The sequence below is a fragment of the Lissotriton helveticus genome, chromosome 12, assembly GCF_964261635.1.
Source record: "Lissotriton helveticus chromosome 12, aLisHel1.1, whole genome shotgun sequence".
Taxonomy (NCBI): domain Eukaryota; kingdom Metazoa; phylum Chordata; class Amphibia; order Caudata; family Salamandridae; genus Lissotriton; species Lissotriton helveticus.
In genome coordinates this window covers 764,065,464-764,084,486 of record NC_136073.1, presented here as the reverse complement: position 1 = coordinate 764,084,486, position 19,023 = coordinate 764,065,464, and the positions used below count along the sequence as shown (strand labels likewise).

The 19,023-nt window shown below is 49.9% G+C and overlaps 1 protein-coding gene across 1 annotated transcript in view; it reads left to right on the top strand.

Moving 5' to 3' along the window:
- The window catches only part of SMG5 (SMG5 nonsense mediated mRNA decay factor), a 397,003-nt gene that overhangs the window by 117,372 nt on the left and 260,608 nt on the right, over positions 1 to 19,023 (top strand). The window contains exon 7 of the mRNA XM_078669528.1: positions 15,901 to 15,979. Coding sequence (XP_078525654.1) covers positions 15,901 to 15,979 — 79 coding nt within the window. The remainder of the gene's footprint in view (positions 1 to 15,900; positions 15,980 to 19,023) is intronic.

Genomic DNA, 19,023 nt, shown 5'->3' with positions numbered 1-19,023 from the left:
CTGGGGCAACTTTGAAGACTGCTTTCCTGGTGGCCATCACCTCCGCTAGGCAAGTGAGTGAGCTTCAGGCTCTTTCTTGTAAACCTCCTTTTCTGTCTGTTCATCCTGACAAGGTTGTGCTCAGAACCCGTCCGTCCTTTTTGCCCAAAGTTGTCAGTGCCTTTCACATCGGGCAGACCATCACTTTGCCCGCCTTCTTTCCGCCTCCTTCAAGAGAGGCTCCACCGTCTGGACCCAAAACGTGCGCGCTCGTTCTACTTGAACCGCACACAACAGTACCGGGTAGATGACCAGCTCTTTGTTTGTTGTGTTGGCGCCAAGAAAGGTTGGGCCGTACACAAGCAAACTATCTCTAGATGGGGCATCTTGTGTATTAAAGCCTGTTATTCTCTGGTTAAAAAGGAGCCTCTGGTGGGGCTGCGGGCCCATTCCACCAGGGCGATGGCAGCCACCGCAGCATTGGGACGTGGTGTCCCCCCTCCAAGACATCTGTCAGGCAGCTACGTGGGCTTCACTGCGCACTTTTACTAAGCACTACTGCCTGTGCAGCCAAGTCCGGAGAGACTGCTTCTTTGGCCGTTCTGTTCTCTGGGACTTTCTGGTATGATCTTTGTTCACAGACCCACCACCCCGGTTGGTATTGCTGGGATATCTGTTCTTATGTAAGGAATCTATCGCTATGTGTTTCTTTCAGATGAACCAGTTTTGCAGCGTGAATCTTTCTGGATTCACTAAGCTGTGCATTATTCTGCGGTCTAGTGGTTGGGTCCGGAATTGTAGTCTTTTCTTTTTTTTTTTTTTTTTTTTTCTTTTCCGAAGCCCAGGTGGGCGTCGACGTCCCACCTTTTGGTGTCCTTCCTGTGATGTCGGCATGCTTCCTGCGGAAGCTCCCACCCTTGGGCGCCATCTTCAGATTCTTTTTTCCACCGTTGGGTCTGGATCGTTCCCGAGAGGGCTCCAGAGATTTGGAGAAAAGAGACGCCAAGAACCAAGTTTTTGAGGGAGGAGCTTCGCGGGCATCCAAGATGGTCGCGTGAGCACAGAGCTCCCCGGACCCGCGCCGCCCTTCACGGATATCCTGACTACATCCTGATTTCGAGGACGGGCTTTTGTTCGTACATCCTTGCTGATCTTCGTACCCTTTGAAAAATCGAATTTGGACGCTGGGGTCCACTTTTGTATCGTCTCTACTTTTTGCGGCCCACCCCGAGGCGGACCGGGGGCTCGATTGCTCGACAGGCCGTGGAGTAGTGGATCAACAACGGCTGAGGGGGTCCCCTCTGGTCAACCCCTCCTGACCTTCGGTTTTGTTTTCTGCTCCCGGTTCTGATTGGCAGAGTTGTAGCCCTGATCCACCTTCGGCTGGCCTGTTGTCTTTTTGCTGTTTGGTACTGGCCCGACTGACTACCCACAACCCGGCCTTTTTTGTGCCTACAACCATCTGATCCGGTCTTGTTGACTGTCTGGACACTCCACGACCGGCCATTTTCACCAGGTCGCGAGGACCCCTTCAGGGTCCCTTTTCCAATATGGCCACCTTGAGAAGCGCAAGACCAAGGCACCTCTCCGTGGTGGCCAAACTCAGACGAACATTATGGATCGCTACTCGCAGGTCAAGGGGTCGCCTAGCGCTGCGGGCTGCGCTTCGGATAATCCTAAGACCGTCTTTTCATCGTCTTCGGAACCATCCTTGCAGGACGTCATGTGTGCCATTGCCACCATGCAGGCCTCTATGGGACAGCAGTACGAGGCCCTAGCCTCTAAGATCGACACGGTGGCCGTTGACATTACGCTGATTAGAGCGGATCTTGCGAACACCAATGAGAGGGTCGAGTCAATGGGCTTGAAGACTTCTAGTCTTACTGCGGATGTCACAGAGGCCCAGACTGAGATCGGTAATCTGCGTTCTTCGCATGACCTAATGGCTCGTTGTCTCGAGGACTACGAAAACAGGGCCCGTCGCAACAATGTGCGCCTTATTGGTGTCCCGGAGAATCCCGAGATCCTGGGGGTTGACCTCTTGGTGGGGGACTGGATTACCAACTATCTTTCTCCCGCTCGACTCAGCAAGTTCTTTGCGGTTGAGCGCGCTCATCGTGTCCCTGGCGGGAAGGCTAAGCCGGGTGCTCCCCTGAGGCCCATTATTGCCAGGTTGTTCCACTTTAGTGACCGGGACGCTGTTCTACAGGCCTCATGGGACAAGGGCCCAGTGAACTTTGAAAATGCCTCCGTTTCTTTTTATCCTGACTTTTCACCGCTTGTCCAAAAACAAAGACTTGGATTTCAGGGAGTGAAGAAACGATTGCGGGACTTGGGTCTCAAGTACGCCTTGTTGTTCCCTACCAGGCTCCGGATTGAATATCGGGAACGTGTATTCTTTTTTGATCGCCCTGAAAATGTCAGGGACTGGCTCGACTCTCTACCTATAAGAGATGAACATACTGGGCACCCCAGAGGCGCCGACGGGGTTGTGGCGGAGTGAGGATTGTACCTGTGGATCCTGGCGTCTGAACTTTTCTGCTGTTTCAGCTGAGTCTGGACTTGGGTCTTCTGTTAGGCCTATATCAGCCTGGGGGTGGCGGGGGGTGAATGGGGACTCTTCCTCCTCCTGGGTTCTTTGCGTAGCTTAGTTTAGTAATGGGGCGACAGGCACACTGCAAGTTGGGGTGGCTTATTAGTCGTACGCAGGGGTGCAGGGTGGGGGGAGTAACACGTTCAAGTTGGGGGGTGGTGGGGGTGTATGTGTGTGTTTCTGTTTACTCGCGAGGCATCGTATTGTTTTTTTCATCTCCACTGATCGTGGGGTTCTATGTGGGTCCTGCTCTGTCCACTTTTCGGGGATGGGGGGTGGCGAGTTGAGACTGTTATCCTGGAATGTCAATGGGTTGGGGGGACAGAATTAAGTGCAGTATTGTTTTGCGATTCCTTAGGCGTCATTCTCCCGATATTGTCCTCCTACAGGAGACGCATTTAATAGGCAACGCATGTCCGGCAATGAATAGGCGCGGTTCGGTTGGTGGCCCATGCGGGGTTTACTTCTGGGTCCAGGGGGGCTGGTATTCTCATTCGATCCTCTCTCCCCTTTGAGGTTGACGAGGTGAAACTTGACGACAGGGGGCGCTATGCGGTGCTCACTGGTAGGTGGGAGGGGAAGACATTATCCATACTTTCAGTTTATATCCCCCCGGGTCTGCAGGCCTTAACCTATGCTGATCTGTGTAGAGTCCTTTTGGACCTTCCCGAGGGCCTTCTGATTTTGGGTGGGGATTTGAATTCGGTTGTTTCTGGCACCTCTGATCGTCATCCTCCCAGAGATCTACCCAGGGCACAAATGTGGTTGAGTGATTTGCTAGAGACCTTCGGGCTTGTGGACGCCTGGAGACTACTACAACCTACACAGTTGCAGTACACCTTCCACTCTGGGGCACACGGCAGCCTTTTTGATTGGACTATTTCTTAATGCCAGCGGTCCAATCCTCCTCCATCAGAGAAATCCGTCAGCTCCCTAGGGGTATTTCCGATCACTCCCCCTTGTGGCTCCGGTATGAGGTAGGGGCAGGTGATGAGGGAAGAGTTGCTCCTATTAATCCATGGTACTTTCGCAACCCCAAGACCCGCTCGGAACTTGTAAAAGCTATTGAGCATTACTTTGACGAAAATGTGGGGTCTGTTTCTTCTGCTGTTTCGCTATGGGAAGCATTTAAAACTGTTATACGTGGTCAGTCCCTATCCTTGATTGTCGCTGCTAAGAAGGCTGCAAATGTGGAGGTTGTGCGATTGGAATCTGAGATAGCCGCTTTGGAGGACGATCTTCGGTTGGGCGTCTCCAGTATGAAGTCGCACTCCCTTGCTTTGAAACAAGCTGACTACAAGGCTCTTGTAACTGATGCTGCGAAAGTGATGTATAGGGAGCAGCAGGGACGACTGTATGATGTGGGTGATAAAGCAGGTAAATTGCTTGCGTGGTTGGACAAGAAAGAGAGGGTTAATCGTGTGGTCCCTGTGATTGAGCGGCCTGATGGTGAGTGTGTCACTGACCCAGCTGGGATCGTGCAGTGTTTTGCGGACCACTTTGAGACAGAGTACACCTCTATTTGTGATAGGGATGAGGAGGACTCCCGATTGCTGTTGCGGGACATTGCTTTGCCTCGCCTCTCTGACGCTGACAGAGACCTCATGGATGCTCCGCTTACAGTGGATGAAGTTGCGGTGGCTATTAGTTACCTCCGTTCGGGTAAGGCGATGGGCCCCAATGGTTTGCCCATTGAATTGTACAAGCTGCGACCCGACAAAATGGCGCCCTACTTAATGGACATGTTCCTCGAGGCTCTGGAGTCTGGCTCCCTCCCCTTGGACCAACGACTCGCTACTATCGTAGTCATTCCTAAGGAGGGTAAGCCACGGGATCGTTGTACTTCGTACAGACCTATTTCTCTACTCAATGCCGAACCCAAAATTTTGGCTAAACTATTGGCTAATCGCTTAGTAACTGTGATCGGGGACTTGATCCATCCAGATCAATCCGGTTTTATCCCACACCGCAACACTGCTTTGAATCTGCGCAGACTCCACGGAGTTCTCGCGAGAGCCGAGACGCTTACTGAACCGGCCATTTTGGCTTCTCTTGACGCTACCATGGCCTTCGACTCTATCGAATGGCCCTACCTTTGGGCGGCCCTCTCGAAATTCGGGTTTGGACCAGGCTTCATAGCCTGGGTGAAACTTCTTTGAGAGTCCCCTGGCCCAGGTAGTTGTTAATCGAAGAGTGTCTTGCGTTTTTACGCTTGGACGGGGTACCCGGCAGGGCTGTCCGCTGTCCCCTTTGCTTTTTGCTCTCGCTCTTGAACCTTTGGCGGAGTGGCTCCGTTGGGAACCTTCTATGCGGGGCATCCGATGGTCTCCTGATTTCGAGGATCGAGTCTCACTATACGCGGACAACATCCTCCTATATCTCACTTCCCCTAAAAAGTCCCTGAATGTACTTTTTGATGTTCTGACCTCTTTCGGAAAGAACTCCGGTCTTGTTATTAATTGGGCTAAATCCTGCGTCTACGTTTTGGTGGGAGATCTCCCTCCACTGCCGCGTAGATTTCCGATTCACGTGACGGAGACCAGTTTCAAGTACTTGGGGATTTATGTTTCCTTGGACCCCTCTAGGCGCTACGAGCCTAATTTATTACCCCCCCTTCAGCGGCTCACGCTCGATGTGGCTCGCTGGCGTAGGTTGCCGTTGTCGCCCCTCGGTAGAGCGGCGCTTTTCAAAATGATGTCTCTGCCTCGATTTTTGTACGCACTGCAGAATTCCTTTGACCCGATTGCCTCGGGCTATTTTCGTGAAGTGGAGAGCCTGTTATGTTATGTTATGTTATGTTATGTTAAAATGTTTTTTATAGAGCGCACGGGTACTCAAAAAGAGTGTCCCGGCGCTTTTATTTGAGGTAGGCTGCAGTAAACTAACATAACACATTAAGAGAAAAAGTGTCATAGACAGAAAGAAAACAACAAACTAAAAAAGACCTACTGGGTAAACAACCAGGTTTTGAGGTCCTTTCTAAAAGCTAGTAGGCTAGTGGCTCCCCGAAGACTAAGAGGCAGAGAGTTCCACAATTGTGGCGCCAGTAGTCCAAAGGAGCGACCTCCCAAGCGCGCTCTCTTCACTCGCGGAACAGTCGCCAAAAATAAAGATTCTGACCTCAGAGAACGAGCCGGTCGGTAGAAGGCAAGTCTCCTTTGGAGGTACTTTGCTCCCGTCGCGTGGAGGGCCTTGTATGTCAGGGTCAAAGCCTTAAAGGCGACCCGCTTGCGGATTGGGAGCCAGTGCAAGGTCTGGAGCAAGCCCGCAGCACTGGCGCGTCTGTTCAATCCATAGATCGCTCTCGCCGCAGCATTCTGCACAACTTGGAGCCGCTGTAACAGGTACCCTGGCAGGCCCAGGTATAGAATGTTGGAATAATCCAACCTAGAGCCTATCAGGGCCTGCACAGTCAGCTTCCTGTGCTCCTCCGATAATAGGGGAAGGAACCTCCGAAGCATCCGGAGGAGTCCGAAGCACATGCCCGACACCCCCAGGATCTGGGACTTCATGGTCAACCCCTTGTCCATCTTAACACCCAAGTTCTTAGCCATTTGGGATGAACACGTTGGGGGGAACATGTTGGTAGGCCACCAAGCCTGCCAGTCTGGCTCCGTGTCACACCCAAAGAAGAGTACCTCGGACTTATCGGAATTGCACTTGAGGCTGTTCAGTTGGAACCATTGAAACACAGCCCCAAGGCAATCCCGGATACTCTCACCCTCAAAGTCTCCTCCTCTCTCACACGAGAAGAGGAGCTGGGTGTCATCTGCGTAGGATACGATCCGGGCCCCAAACGACTCCGCCATCGCCGCCAAAGGGGTCATGAAGATATTAAAGAGGGTCGGACTCAAGGTAGAGCCCTGAGGGACCCCGACTCCCAGAGGTGGCATCACGGCGGAATCTGGCGAGGCCCAGACCGTTTGCCGGCGGCCAGCTAGAAAGGAGGAAAACCAGCTGAACACCGTCCCCCGTAGTCCTATCTCATAGAGTCTTGTGAGAAGACCGTCATGGGGGACGGTGTCGAAAGCCGCCGACAAATCCAGCATCACCAGCATGGCTTTGCCCCCGGTATCCAAAATCCCCTTGATAGTTTCGGAGACCTCGAGGAGCGCAGTCTCCGTGCTGAGATTGGGACGGAAGCCCGACTGGGTGGCGTGCAGAATCTCATTCGACTCTAGAAAATTGGAAAGCACCGTCTGCACGTGCTTTTCAACAATTTTCGTGAGAGCCGGCAGCAGAGAGATAGGCCGGTAGTTAACAGGGGCCTTAGGGTCCAGACCAGGCTTCTTGAGCAGCGGGAGGACCATTGCCTGCTTCCAAGCCTGCGGAACCACTCCCTGGCTCAGCGAAAGATTCAACAGCGGGTTAGCCAATGGATTAATCACCTCAGCCAATTTCGCCAGAATCTTAGCCGGGCATGGGTCCAAGGGCGAACCCGATTTCAAGTTGCCCATCAGTGCTAAAGAGGCAGGCGCAGATATAGGTGGAAATGCGCCCAGCGTCGGGCCTGGCGAAGCCGGGGGCGATCGATTGGCCTCAGAATCAATCCGCTCCGCGGGTATAGCCGACGGAAAAGAATCCTGTATAAGTTGGATCTTGCTAGTGAAAAAACCAGCAAGACCAGCGGCCCAAGAGTCAGCGTGCCTCTCCTCAGATGTTAATACGTGGAGATGTAAATTCCCTAACTATAGAGAAAATCTCCTTGCAGGAGTTGGAGGCAGCTTCTATCCTCCCTGCCAGGTAGGCTTTCTTACCCAAGCGGATGTCCCGGTGATACTCCTTGACCGCGCTCTAATAAGTCAGCTTAGCCTCCACATCATATTTGACCCGCCAAGCCCTTTCAGCTACCTTGCACTGCTGCCGCCTGGCCGACAGTGCTGCGGTGAACCAAGGGGCGGAAACTCGTTTAGGAGTAAGACGGGGGGCTAGTTCCGGGGCAAGGTCGTTAAGCCTATCAGACAGCCATGCCTGCAAGGAGTCCAAATCCTTCGTCAGGTCGCCAGAGAGAGGGCAGGGATGATCCAAAGCAGCCTGAGCCAGCATCTCAGGGGTCACTCGATGGTACGCCCTATGGGATCGACCATGCTGCTGTGGGGCGGCCACAGCCACTTTAGCTGTGCCTTTGATCGAAAATTTAGCCAGCAAATGGTCTGACCATAGTACCGGGATAATCTCTAACCCCTCAAGAGGGGAGGTCGAGAAAACCTGGTCCAGAGTGTGCCCCTTGTCATGCGTTGGCCCATGCAGATAGGGGAGCAATCCCAACGGTGCCATAGCCTCTAAGATTTTAATTGCGGCCGCATCCGAAGGATCGTCTAACCGGAAGTTAAAATCCCCGGCCACGATGCAGTGTTCTGCTTTCAAGGCCAGTCCCAGTAAGACGGAGTCAAGATCTTCAAAAAACATTCCGGGTGGGCCAGGCGGTCTATAGACCAATAATCCCTTGACTGATTGATGCGGAGCCAAAGCGATAGAAAAAGCAAGGGCCTCCGAGCCACGAATATCCTCCACTGGCAAGATAGTACACGCCATGTCTTTCTACAGCCTACAGAGACAACTGGTCTGGGACGGGCGTGCCCGTATTGCTCTTTCTAAACTCACGCTTCCGTGGTATGATGGCGGTATAGCCCTCCCGGACATCAGACGTTATTACTGGGCATCCCAGTTAAGTGCGATTAATCATGCGACCTACGCACCGGGCCCTGCCCTGGCGTTCTCCATGGATAAATTTATTCTGCCAGGGGGGACCTTTAGCAGAGCGTTGTACTCTGGTGGACTCCGTGGAACACTGACCGGTCCCACTAAGATTGCAGTGAGAGTGTGGCGTAATGCAAATGCGGCCTTGGGTTGGTGTGGCAGGTTCACTCGGGCCACCCCTTTGTATGATTCGGAATGTTTGGGCCATCTGTGGAAAACGAAAGGCTTTGATAAATGGGATATGATTGGTATCAGCAGAGTGGGCGATCTGTGGTCGAAGGGTACTGTCAAGTCCTTTGACGTGCTGCAAGTGGAGTATGATCTTGGTGACAATTAATTCTTTAGGTACGCCCAGATCTGTCATGCTCTGTTGTCTGTGTTTGCTGCGGGTGATGATATTCCTGAGTCTTCCCCTCTGGAGGACCGCATTTTGGATGGTCATGTGCCCGACAGCACGATCTCATTGATTTATAAAAAACTCATCAATAACAGAGCTGACTTGCTGGTCCGCCTCAGGGCTGCGTGGTGTGCGGACGGTCTGGAATTGGACGATGAGTACTGGCAATCTGCTTTGTCCTCGCCCAAGGAAGTCGCCATTCCTGCTCGTTTGAGGTTCGTCCAGCTTAAGATACTTCACCGAGTGTATGTCACTGGGCCTTGTCTGGTTCGAATGGGTTTTTCCTTGGATGGGTTATGTAAGCGTGGCTGTGGGATGTCTGGTACCTTTCTCCACATATTGTGGGAATGCCCGGAGATGGTTAAGTTCTGGTCCCGAGTACATGATGTCATGGAAAGTGTCACGGGTGTGTCCCTGCTGCCTGAGGCCAGGCGTTGTTTGTTGAATGTTTGGGAGCCTAATGACTACAGCTCAGCACAGATTGTATGGGCGACCCTTGGAAATATGGTCGCGAAGAGGGACATTGCCCAGCTCTGGGGTTCACATAGACCGCCCACCTTATCCAAGTGGAAAGAAAACATGGACTGGTGCATGTTCCGGGAGAAGACTGTGTACCTTTCCCGGGGACGGCCCAAGAAATGGGTTAGAATCTGGTCCCAATGGAACGCCGATCGTGGTAATATATGTACTCCCCCGCAGGATGTAACCATTGATGTGTCTTCGTCCCCCTAATCGACATTCACTCTTCATCTATTGTCAATGATTCCGCTTGTTTCCTTGTCCGCCCCTATCCCCGTACTAGCTGCTTGAAATGTATCCATCTATCCTTTGAGCTCTGCCCGCACGGACCCCTGATAATGTATTATGTTTCTGCCTTGTGAGGTTTGGTTTGCTTTCATGTATGTTTGTTTAATTTCAATAAAAATAACAAAAAATAAAAAAAAAGAACCAAGTTTTTGGAAGTAAAGACTTAAGACTAAGTGAGACTACAGCATCGAAGGGGACGACGAAGGAAGAGAATCTTCGAGGCACTTCGATGTCCAGAAGAGAATGCGCAATCAGGGGGCCCCCTGAACGCAAGAGATGGACAACACACCATTCAAATTCTGCCGGAACCCCCACCACAAGTACGCGCAGAAAGACCAACACCCAGTTTGCAACCTCTGCCTGCCGGTCGACCACGAAAGCAGGGACTGCAACGCCTGCTCCGCCTTTACGCCAAAGACCCTTCGAGTGAGAGAGAGGCAAAGAAGAGCTAACTTCGCCATGCAGGGCAAGGGCCCACCACCGTCCCTTCGAGACCTGGGACTCTCGACCGACGAGGAGGACTACGTCGCCGAAGAAGACGATGGCTACACGGTCGTAGAGACCAATAATACGAAGACTCCAGAAAAGTTAGGAGACTCGACGTCCCAAAAAGGCCCGAAATACTCTCGACAGTCTGCCCAAGACTCTCGAAAAAACGAGGGCAAGACCCCGAAAGCGCTGACGCCGAAAGCTCCGGCGTCCGCAGCAACAACCAGGGCCAGCGGATCCTCACAGAAGGACTCCCAGGCGCCGATGGGCGGCGACCAACCAAGGTCGTCAAAGTGTCCAGGAAAAGGAACGCTCGACGCCGAAGATCTCTTCGATGTCGACGAAGGACACAAGACCAGTCTCGACGCCGAAACCCGTCTCGGCGCCATCAAGCCAGACAAAGAGACCGGCACAACCATCACCGCCAAACAGGCTGCCGAGATGGAAACAAAGAAGAGAAGACTCGAGGCAGAGATGGAGAACATCCTGCAGCGAAAGAAAGATTTAGACGAAAGGATGAAAGCGTATACAATTCCGTCGAAGCCAAAGCCACCGGTGGTCGAGTTCGTAGAGGTGAAGAGGAGTTCGAGGTCGAAGGACGGTCGGAAAGCCAGGAAGATCTGGAATATCGAGAAGAAGAGACCCCCCTACTACGAGGAGGAGGAAGATGAGGACCAGAGGACTTTTCAGGGCTCGTCATACTCGGACACTCAGGACCTAGAGTGGCAGGACCTCGAAGCCGAGAGTCCAGAAGAGGGAGTGGACACATCCGCGAGGCCCTCGCCGCCCGACGACATTGGACTTTACAATAAAGTCGTCAAGAACGCAGCAGCAGCGTTCAAAGCAAAACTCGAGGAAGAACAGCCGAAGGCGGATTTCCTCGTGGAAACACTGCTCCCAATACAAACTAGGAGCCAGTACCTGCCAATGCTCAAAGGCATCAAAGGACAAGGGAGAGAGGCCTTCAAAGAGCCTGCGACTTGTAAACCCGTCACACCTAGGACGGCGAAGAAGTACAAGCACTCCCCCAAGGACCCACCATACATCCAGGGAACGGTCGCTGCAGACTCCATCATTACAGCAAGGAAAAGGGCCAATGTCCCGACAACGTCAGGACCACCTCCAGACAAGGAGAGCAGAAGGATGGACCTGACCGGGAGAAAGATAGAGAGGAATGCCACAACGCACTGGCGCATGGCCAATTTCAACGCTCTGCTGAACAGACACCAACACCAGATCTTGGACGACCTGGGCCAGTTAGTCAAACACCTCCCACAAGAAAACCAGCAAAGAGCTACGCACCTGGTAGAGGAGGGGAAGAACGTTGCAAATTCTTGCCTAAAAACAGCACTGGACGGTGCAGACACAGCCAGCAGACTTATGATGCTGGGCATCACGGAAAGGAGACAAGCCTGGCTCAGAATATCAGGCTTTAAACCGGAGGTGCAACACAACATCCTGAACACCCCGTTCAACGGCAAAACACTGTTCGGAGCACCAGTGGACGAAAAGCTCACCCAGATGAAAAAGGACGACGACACCGCAAGATCCATGGGGGCCTTGCAATTCAGAGGAACAAAGAGAGGAACCCCGTCACGGAGACCAAACGCGAGAGGGGGGAAACCAGCCGGGAACGTCGCACCAGACCTTCCACCAGTCACACCAGGTCGACACCCAGACGCAACAAGGCCAGCAAAAACAACACTGGCAATACCAACAGAGGGGCCAGTCCTTTCGCGGGAAGGGGAATGGCCGGGGAAACAACAGAAGAGGTGGACAACAACCCACCTCCAAGTGAATCTGCCACACTTATAGTGCACACCATTTCAAAAACTCCACGGGTGGAGCACAGATACAACAAAGAGGAGTGGCTCGGACTACACATGCAAGAGCACGTAACACTGGTGGGAGGAAGACTGAACCTGTTCTTTCAGGAGTGGAAGAAAATAACTACAGACAGATGGATTCTCAACACCATACAGTATGGATGCTGCATAGTTGGAAAAAATACCACCAAACAGCAAACCGAAAAGAAGAGCACTAGCAAAGAAGGAACTAGAGCTACTTCAAAGGGAAGCACAAGAACTCCTGCAGAAGGAGGCTATCGAGCCTGTACCTCCCATAGAGAGGAACAAAGGGGTGTACTCCACGTACTTCCTGGTACCAAAGGTAGACAAAACAATGAGACCTATCCTGGACCCAAGGTTTCTCAACAAATACATAAAAACCCCAACATTTAAAATGACGTCCCTGCAAGAGGTCCTTCCACAGATACAAGGCGGGGACTTCATGGTCACCATAGACCTCAAAGATGCCTACCTGCACATCCCAATGAACAGGCGGCACAAACATCTGCTAAGATTTGTCGTCAACGCAGATCACTATCAATTCACGGCACTGGCATTCGGACTGAAATCAGCACCAAGGGCATTTACAAAGTGCCTTGCAGCAGTCGCAGCACACTTAAGGAGGGAAGAGATCAACATATACCCTTACCTGGCCGACTGGCTAGTAAAGGCAAGATCATACAAGACATGCAAAGGGCACGCACAGCGAGTGACAGATACACTGATGGCCCTGTGTTTCTCCATCCACTGGGGAAAATCCTCAATGAACCCAGAACAAGTAAAAATGTTCCTGGGTGCGCAGATCAACACCGTACAGGAGAAGGTGTTCCCCAGTGAGAAGAGAACGCTGGCACTGTTGAAGGAGGCGCGCCTCTACCAGAGGGGGCGTCCTCTGACAGTGAGGATGGCGAGCAAGATGATGGGCATGATGGCCTCATGCATACACATAGTGCCGAATGTACGATTCCACATGAGACCACTCCAGGAGTGGTTATACGACCAATGGTCACAAGCTACAGGTTGTTGGGAAGACCTAGTGGTTGTAACGCACGCAGTGCACGAGGAAATATCATGGTGGAACAAAGGAAACATAACAAAAGGGAAGCCTCTGACACCACCAACACCAACTGTGACCATCACCAAAGACGCATCCCAGAAGGGATGGGTAGCACACATGAAAAAACTCAGTGAGGGGTCTGTGGACACCAGCGGATGCATCAATTACCTGGAACTAAAGACCGTTTTCCTCGCACTAAAGGCATTCCAGACGAAGCTGTACAACCAAACAGTGTTGATGCAGACAGACAACACTACAGCGATGTTCTACATAACCAAGCAGGGAGGAACACAATCAGCCCCGCTGTCAGAACTAGTGCAGGAAATATGGAAATGGGCCATCCCACTAAAAATAGATCTACTGGCGATTCATCTGCCAGGGAAGGACAGCGTGGAAGCGGACTGGCTCAGCAGACAGACATCGGCTTCACACGAATGGGAGCTCAATGCCCAAGAGACAAAGAGACTGTTCGACAGGTACAGGAGAACACCTTCGATAGACCTGTTTGCAACACACCAGAATGCAAAATGGCAGCACTTCGCATCCAGGCTACCAGGAGAAGGGTCACTGGGGAATGCCCTATGGATAAGCTGGTCAAGGACACTTGCTTACGCTTTTCCGCCAATCCCCCTGATACACAAGGTACTCAGCAAGTGCAGAACGAGCAACATGACCATGATACTGGTGGCACCACAGTGGGCCAGACAGACCTGGTACTCGCAGATTATGGAGATGACACAGAATGCACCACACAGATTTGGGAGAAGGAAAGACATACTCTCCACGCAAAACGGAGAGGTGTTGCATCCAGAGCCGGAAAGCCTCAGCCTGGCAGCCTGGCTCCTGAGAACATAGAGTTCGCACACCTTAAATTACCTGAGAGCACCCTGAAGGTACTCCGAGAGGCAAGAAGACCTAGCACGCGGAAATGCTACGTGGCCAAATGGAAGAGGTTCACACTATGGTGCAGAAAGGAAAAACTGCACAACAAGATGACAAGAGACTCAACAGTGCTTAAATACCTCACGCACCTGCTCGGGGCTAATCTGAGCTCATCCTCGCTAAGGGTACACCTGGCAGCCATAGTCGCTTACACTAGAGGAGAGACCGGGAAAAGCTTCTTTACTTCACAAATTGTAAAAAGATTCTTGGAAGGTGCAAAGAGGATCGCACCGCCAAAGAGGTTACCAGCACCAGCGTGAAACCTCAACCTAGTACTGACGGAACTCATGAAAGCACCCTTTGAACCGATCCATAATGCCTACCTACAAATGCTAACTTTGAAAACAGCTTTCCTGGTGGCAATCACCTCGCTGCGCAGGGTGAGCGAGCTACAGGCGTTAACGCTATAAGAACCCTACATACAAATTCACAACGATAGGGTGGTGATGAGAACGGACCCACACTTTATGCCAAAGGTGGTGTCTAAGTTCCACATCAACCAAACTATTCAAATACCTAGTTTCTTCCAGAAACCAACAACAAACGCAGAAAGAGCACTGCACACTCTGGACGCCAGACGAGCAGTCATGCACTACATAGAGAGAACTAAGGATCAAAGAAAAACAAAACAATTTTTTGTGTCATTTGCAGACAGTTTCATGGGAAAAGCAGTTACTAAGGAGACAATTGCATGATGGATCGCGCAAGCAATACAATTCTGCCACAAACAAGCTGGGCAAGAACTGGCAGAGGGGCCGCGGGCCCATTCAACCAGGAAAAAGGGAGCAACAATAGCCTTCCTGGCTAACCCTCCCATTCAGGGCATATGCCTAGCGGCAACATGGGCTTCAGTGTACACGTTCACAAAACACTACGGTGAGGACATACAAATGAACAAAGAAGCACAAGTAGGACAGAAGGTGCTTCAACACATATTCAAAAACCAAAGCTCACCTTCCACCCAGCTGCCACAATGATAACAAACCGCTACAAAGTCAATGCACAGCATAGTGAATCCAGGAAGATTCACGCTGAAAAATGAATAGTTTTTTACCTGTTGGTGTAGTTTGGCAGCTTGAAGATCTTTCTGGATTCACTAGCGAACCCACCCACCTCCGCCATAAAGATGGGACTGGAGTAAGAGGTGGTAAAAACGGGTCAAAATACTTAAACAGACTTGAAGAAAGAAGCGGTGAAACAAATATTCAAACATTGCCATACTATTCGGAAACAAAACACAAACGGAAAAAAAAGAATCCGAAGATGGCGCCCAAGGGTGGGAGCTTCCGCAGGAAGCATGCCGACGTCACAGGAAGGTCACCAAAAGGTGGGACGTCGACGCCCACCTGGGCTTCACAAAAAAAAACCACAAAAAAATAAAGAAAAGATTACGATTCCGGACCCAACCACTAGACCGCGGAATAATGCACAGCATAGTGAATCCAGAAAGATCTTCAAGCTGCAAAACTACACCGACCGGTAAGAAACTATTCATTACTTACCTTCGGTAACGATATACCTGTAAGGAACATTAGTTAGTGATAGATTCCTTACCACCCCACCCATCCTCCCCGTTCTGCAAACTGATTTCTAGGGTTAAAGTCATCCCTTTCAGGGCCCTAGTTTCAATGCACCAGTGGTCAGTATCTTGCATGGTTCTGCGTTCCTGGTGCGGAAAGACGTGTACTGAACTGATGTCAACGAGCGAGGGCGGCGTCTTAAGTAGCTGCCGCAACGTCATATCGACGGCCACGACGCCAATAACGGACGCGGAGCCCCAGGACGCCACCTTCCGACGTGTAGGGGCACTGCTGACTAAAACTTTCCGGATCCAGCCTGACACTTGGGGGTAATTCTAAGGTAAGGAATCTATCACTAACTAATGTTCCTTACAGGTATATAGTTACCGAAGGTAAGTAACTTGTGCAGTGATGATAGATCTGCTGGTTAAAGTAGTTTCCAACCTTGTAAAACTACACTTTCGCAAATGATAATTGTATTAATAATTAGTGCCAAATAGACATTGTGGTGGTGAATCACTTCAAGTTCAGGTGCCTTTGTGTAATACTTTAGAATTGTTTGATTTCAGGTATGCCATTTAATCAGCTGGGAACATTAGCAGGAAGTAAATTCTACAACGTGGAGGCCACATACTGCTACTTACGATGGTGAGTTCTGGGTACAGTTATCGGTTATCTGTTTAGTATTGTTCATGTGCCTGGAGCACCGTTTATTGTAGTTTTACCAAATATTTGTGATACATTTCAAATATCTTAATTATAGGGCATACTAGCACGGTTTTGGAACTGCTAATTTAATGTTGCCTCATTATATTGCAGTTTTGTAAAATAGTCATTTGGATGTATGGAATTTAACAGAAGCAAGGAAAGTCTGTATGTCAATTTTTCTTGGAACTGACGAGGCTTTTTAGGTCAAACCTGGGCAGAGCATGTGCTGCTCTGCGATTCATGCTGTATTGAGGTATGGCATAGAAGCTCGGCCCATCTTTTGAAATGTCTCCTGTTATTGTCCTTGCAAAATCGTTGCTTTTAATTTGTGAATAGGCTTAGTTGTCCCTCCTTGGTACCTTCTTGCCTGCATTTGTACTCCCATAATGACTGGACTTTTTACTTGTATTGGTATATGTCTGCGTTATGTAGTCGGGGAGTACTACTTTCTTTAATGATCTAACCCCTATTCTACCCACAACATCACAGCATGCCGCACGTTTTTATATTAGTAATGTGTTTTTTACCAGCACGGTGCGCCACATTGGCGGCTGCTCCTTTGGTTTATTCGAAAAAAGAACAATTGATGGACAGAATGCAGAACAATGTCATACATTCACTCGAGTACAGCAATCTGGGCCTAAAACCATCAGCATTGCAGTCACACTTTTCGCCCTAAGTGGGATGGGTATGCCCAGACGTGGGTCCCTTGCTCACTGTGCCACTAAATTCAAGCTAGCCTGGCCGATGAAGGGTGACATACCCCGAAACTAGTCCCAGGATGCTTGTTTCCGGTCCAGGGAGGACCTGGCTTGGCAGTTCAGTCTGGACTGTTCCAATGAGGCACAGGGTCAAGACTGATTTGCATATGGCTGGGTCCAAACTGGGGTGGCGTAGTGGGAACAATGGATTTTACCCAGATCTCTTGACTTGGGGAGAATGTTTGAATCATTCTGCATTCCGTCCATCATTTGTTGCAGTTACACTTTATTTTATTTGCGACATCGAATGCAGCTGCATGTTTTTTCCCTATTAATTAATTTTTTGGTAGTTGTTTTCAAGCGTCTCATGCTGCACTTTCAAGTTGAGGCCACGCCCCTTTCTTTAGATGAGCCGCGTGAACTTGACAAACCACTTCTTGTAAAAGCGCCCCATACCGCGCTTTCACTTTAATACTAGCCGCTGGCCTTTCTTTAGACCCAGCTCGCCTACAGAAAGGGGCGTGGCCTGTTAACGTGAAAGCGTGGCATGGGGTGCTTGTAAACCGCAAGTATTTGCAATGCAAAAGGTCTTGCATTTTTGAAACTTTTACCTATTGGTATTGTAAATGACAATGCATTTTATTATTGCAGGTTTTCTAAACACATAAATAGAGTGGGAGAGGTGTGGCGCCGCGGCCAGGGCGACTGACGCTGGAATCTGGGGACCACGGTTCGATACCCGGCTCCGGCGGCAGGTTAGCCCAGCACCATGTGACTCTGGGCAATAGCTCGCTTAATCTTCCCGACGGCCCCCCAGCGCCTAGAGACCCTTACGGGTGATTGTGCGCTTTACAAATGTGGACTTTACTTTAATGCCAATAGTTCAAAATCTCGCAATTGCGAAACCTATTGCTTTGCACATACTTTTTTAGTCTGTATTTGAGTATTCTACATTAAGGCCATGTGGCATTTAGTTACCTGAACTTCATGGTGACACTGTAAACTGTGGTCCTTGCAATTCTGTTTCCGAAAGCAGTCTCTCCAGAGGGGGAGCCTGTGATTCAATTTCTTGAACTCCTGGAGCTGCCAGAGGCTGCCAGACAGTAAGTAGCATGTTTGGGTAGTGCTTCCTACCACTGATAGCTGTGGAACTCAAATTAACCTCTTGATATGCTCAGTGTAGTCTGGGTGAGAGTCAAGTCTTACTCCAGCAGGTGGTGGTCTTCAAAGTCCCATTTAGCGTGATGCAAACAAATAATGCTCAATAACCGTGTTCAGTGAGTCCTTCACCTTTGAAGAAGAAAAGTCATTTGACAAGTATGTGACTAGGTCAGTTAAAATAAGAGACACACAAACCTACCTAGCTTTATCACCTTCAGCTGGTAAATTGTTAGTCCAAATCTTTTGGTTGCTACTTTACTAGAACACTGGCCCCAAGGCCTATTTTAATGTTTTAAGCTTACCAATTGTCACCTCTGGACTTTCCTTCGTATGCCCGATTATTGTAATCTTTCATGAATCTTGTCTCTGGGCTACCTCCCATGTTCAGTACTGTGGTGCAGTCTACTCGGCTGTGTTGCTCTTTTACTATTAACATGTGCCCTTTTACCACTCACACACATGCATAGATGTAATAAAAGAAAATCCAACAAATCAAAAAAATTAACAGGTTATGTTTTGAGATGTCGCCTATATCCCTGTTCTAAGTCTCTTGTAGCTGAACAGGTCATCAAATGCTACTCTGGTGGTTGTAAAATACCACGTTAGTAGACTATTGGGTACTGTAAGGGCAAATCATTTTCGAATTTGGATGTGAATGTTCTGTATACTAATCAAATCTGAAAGGGGTTTATCAGTATCTATCATTGAATCTAGTTAATTTCCCACTTATTTCAAATTGAAAGATGTATGTGAGGTACTTGTGAGTAACCAATTTGAATGCAAGTCTGTGGCCAGTTTAGAAGTTTTCACTTGGCCAAAGGCCATAAACTCAAAAGGATTGGGTGTAGGTACACTGCTAATGTCCAGGCTTTTGATACATACCTATTATCGAACACAAACATTTGCTTTTACTAAGAGACGTACATTGATACTAGTTGACCTAAGCATATACTGGAAATGAGAGGAATGATCACCTAACCATTGATGAGTATCCCAGTTGATGGGTAGATGTCAGGATAAAGGCTCATGCTGTCAATCATATCTTGCAAATAAAAGAATTGATACGCGTGACATTTGTTCTTTCCAACGTCCTGGTTATAACCAAAAAAGTACCTGCTTTCA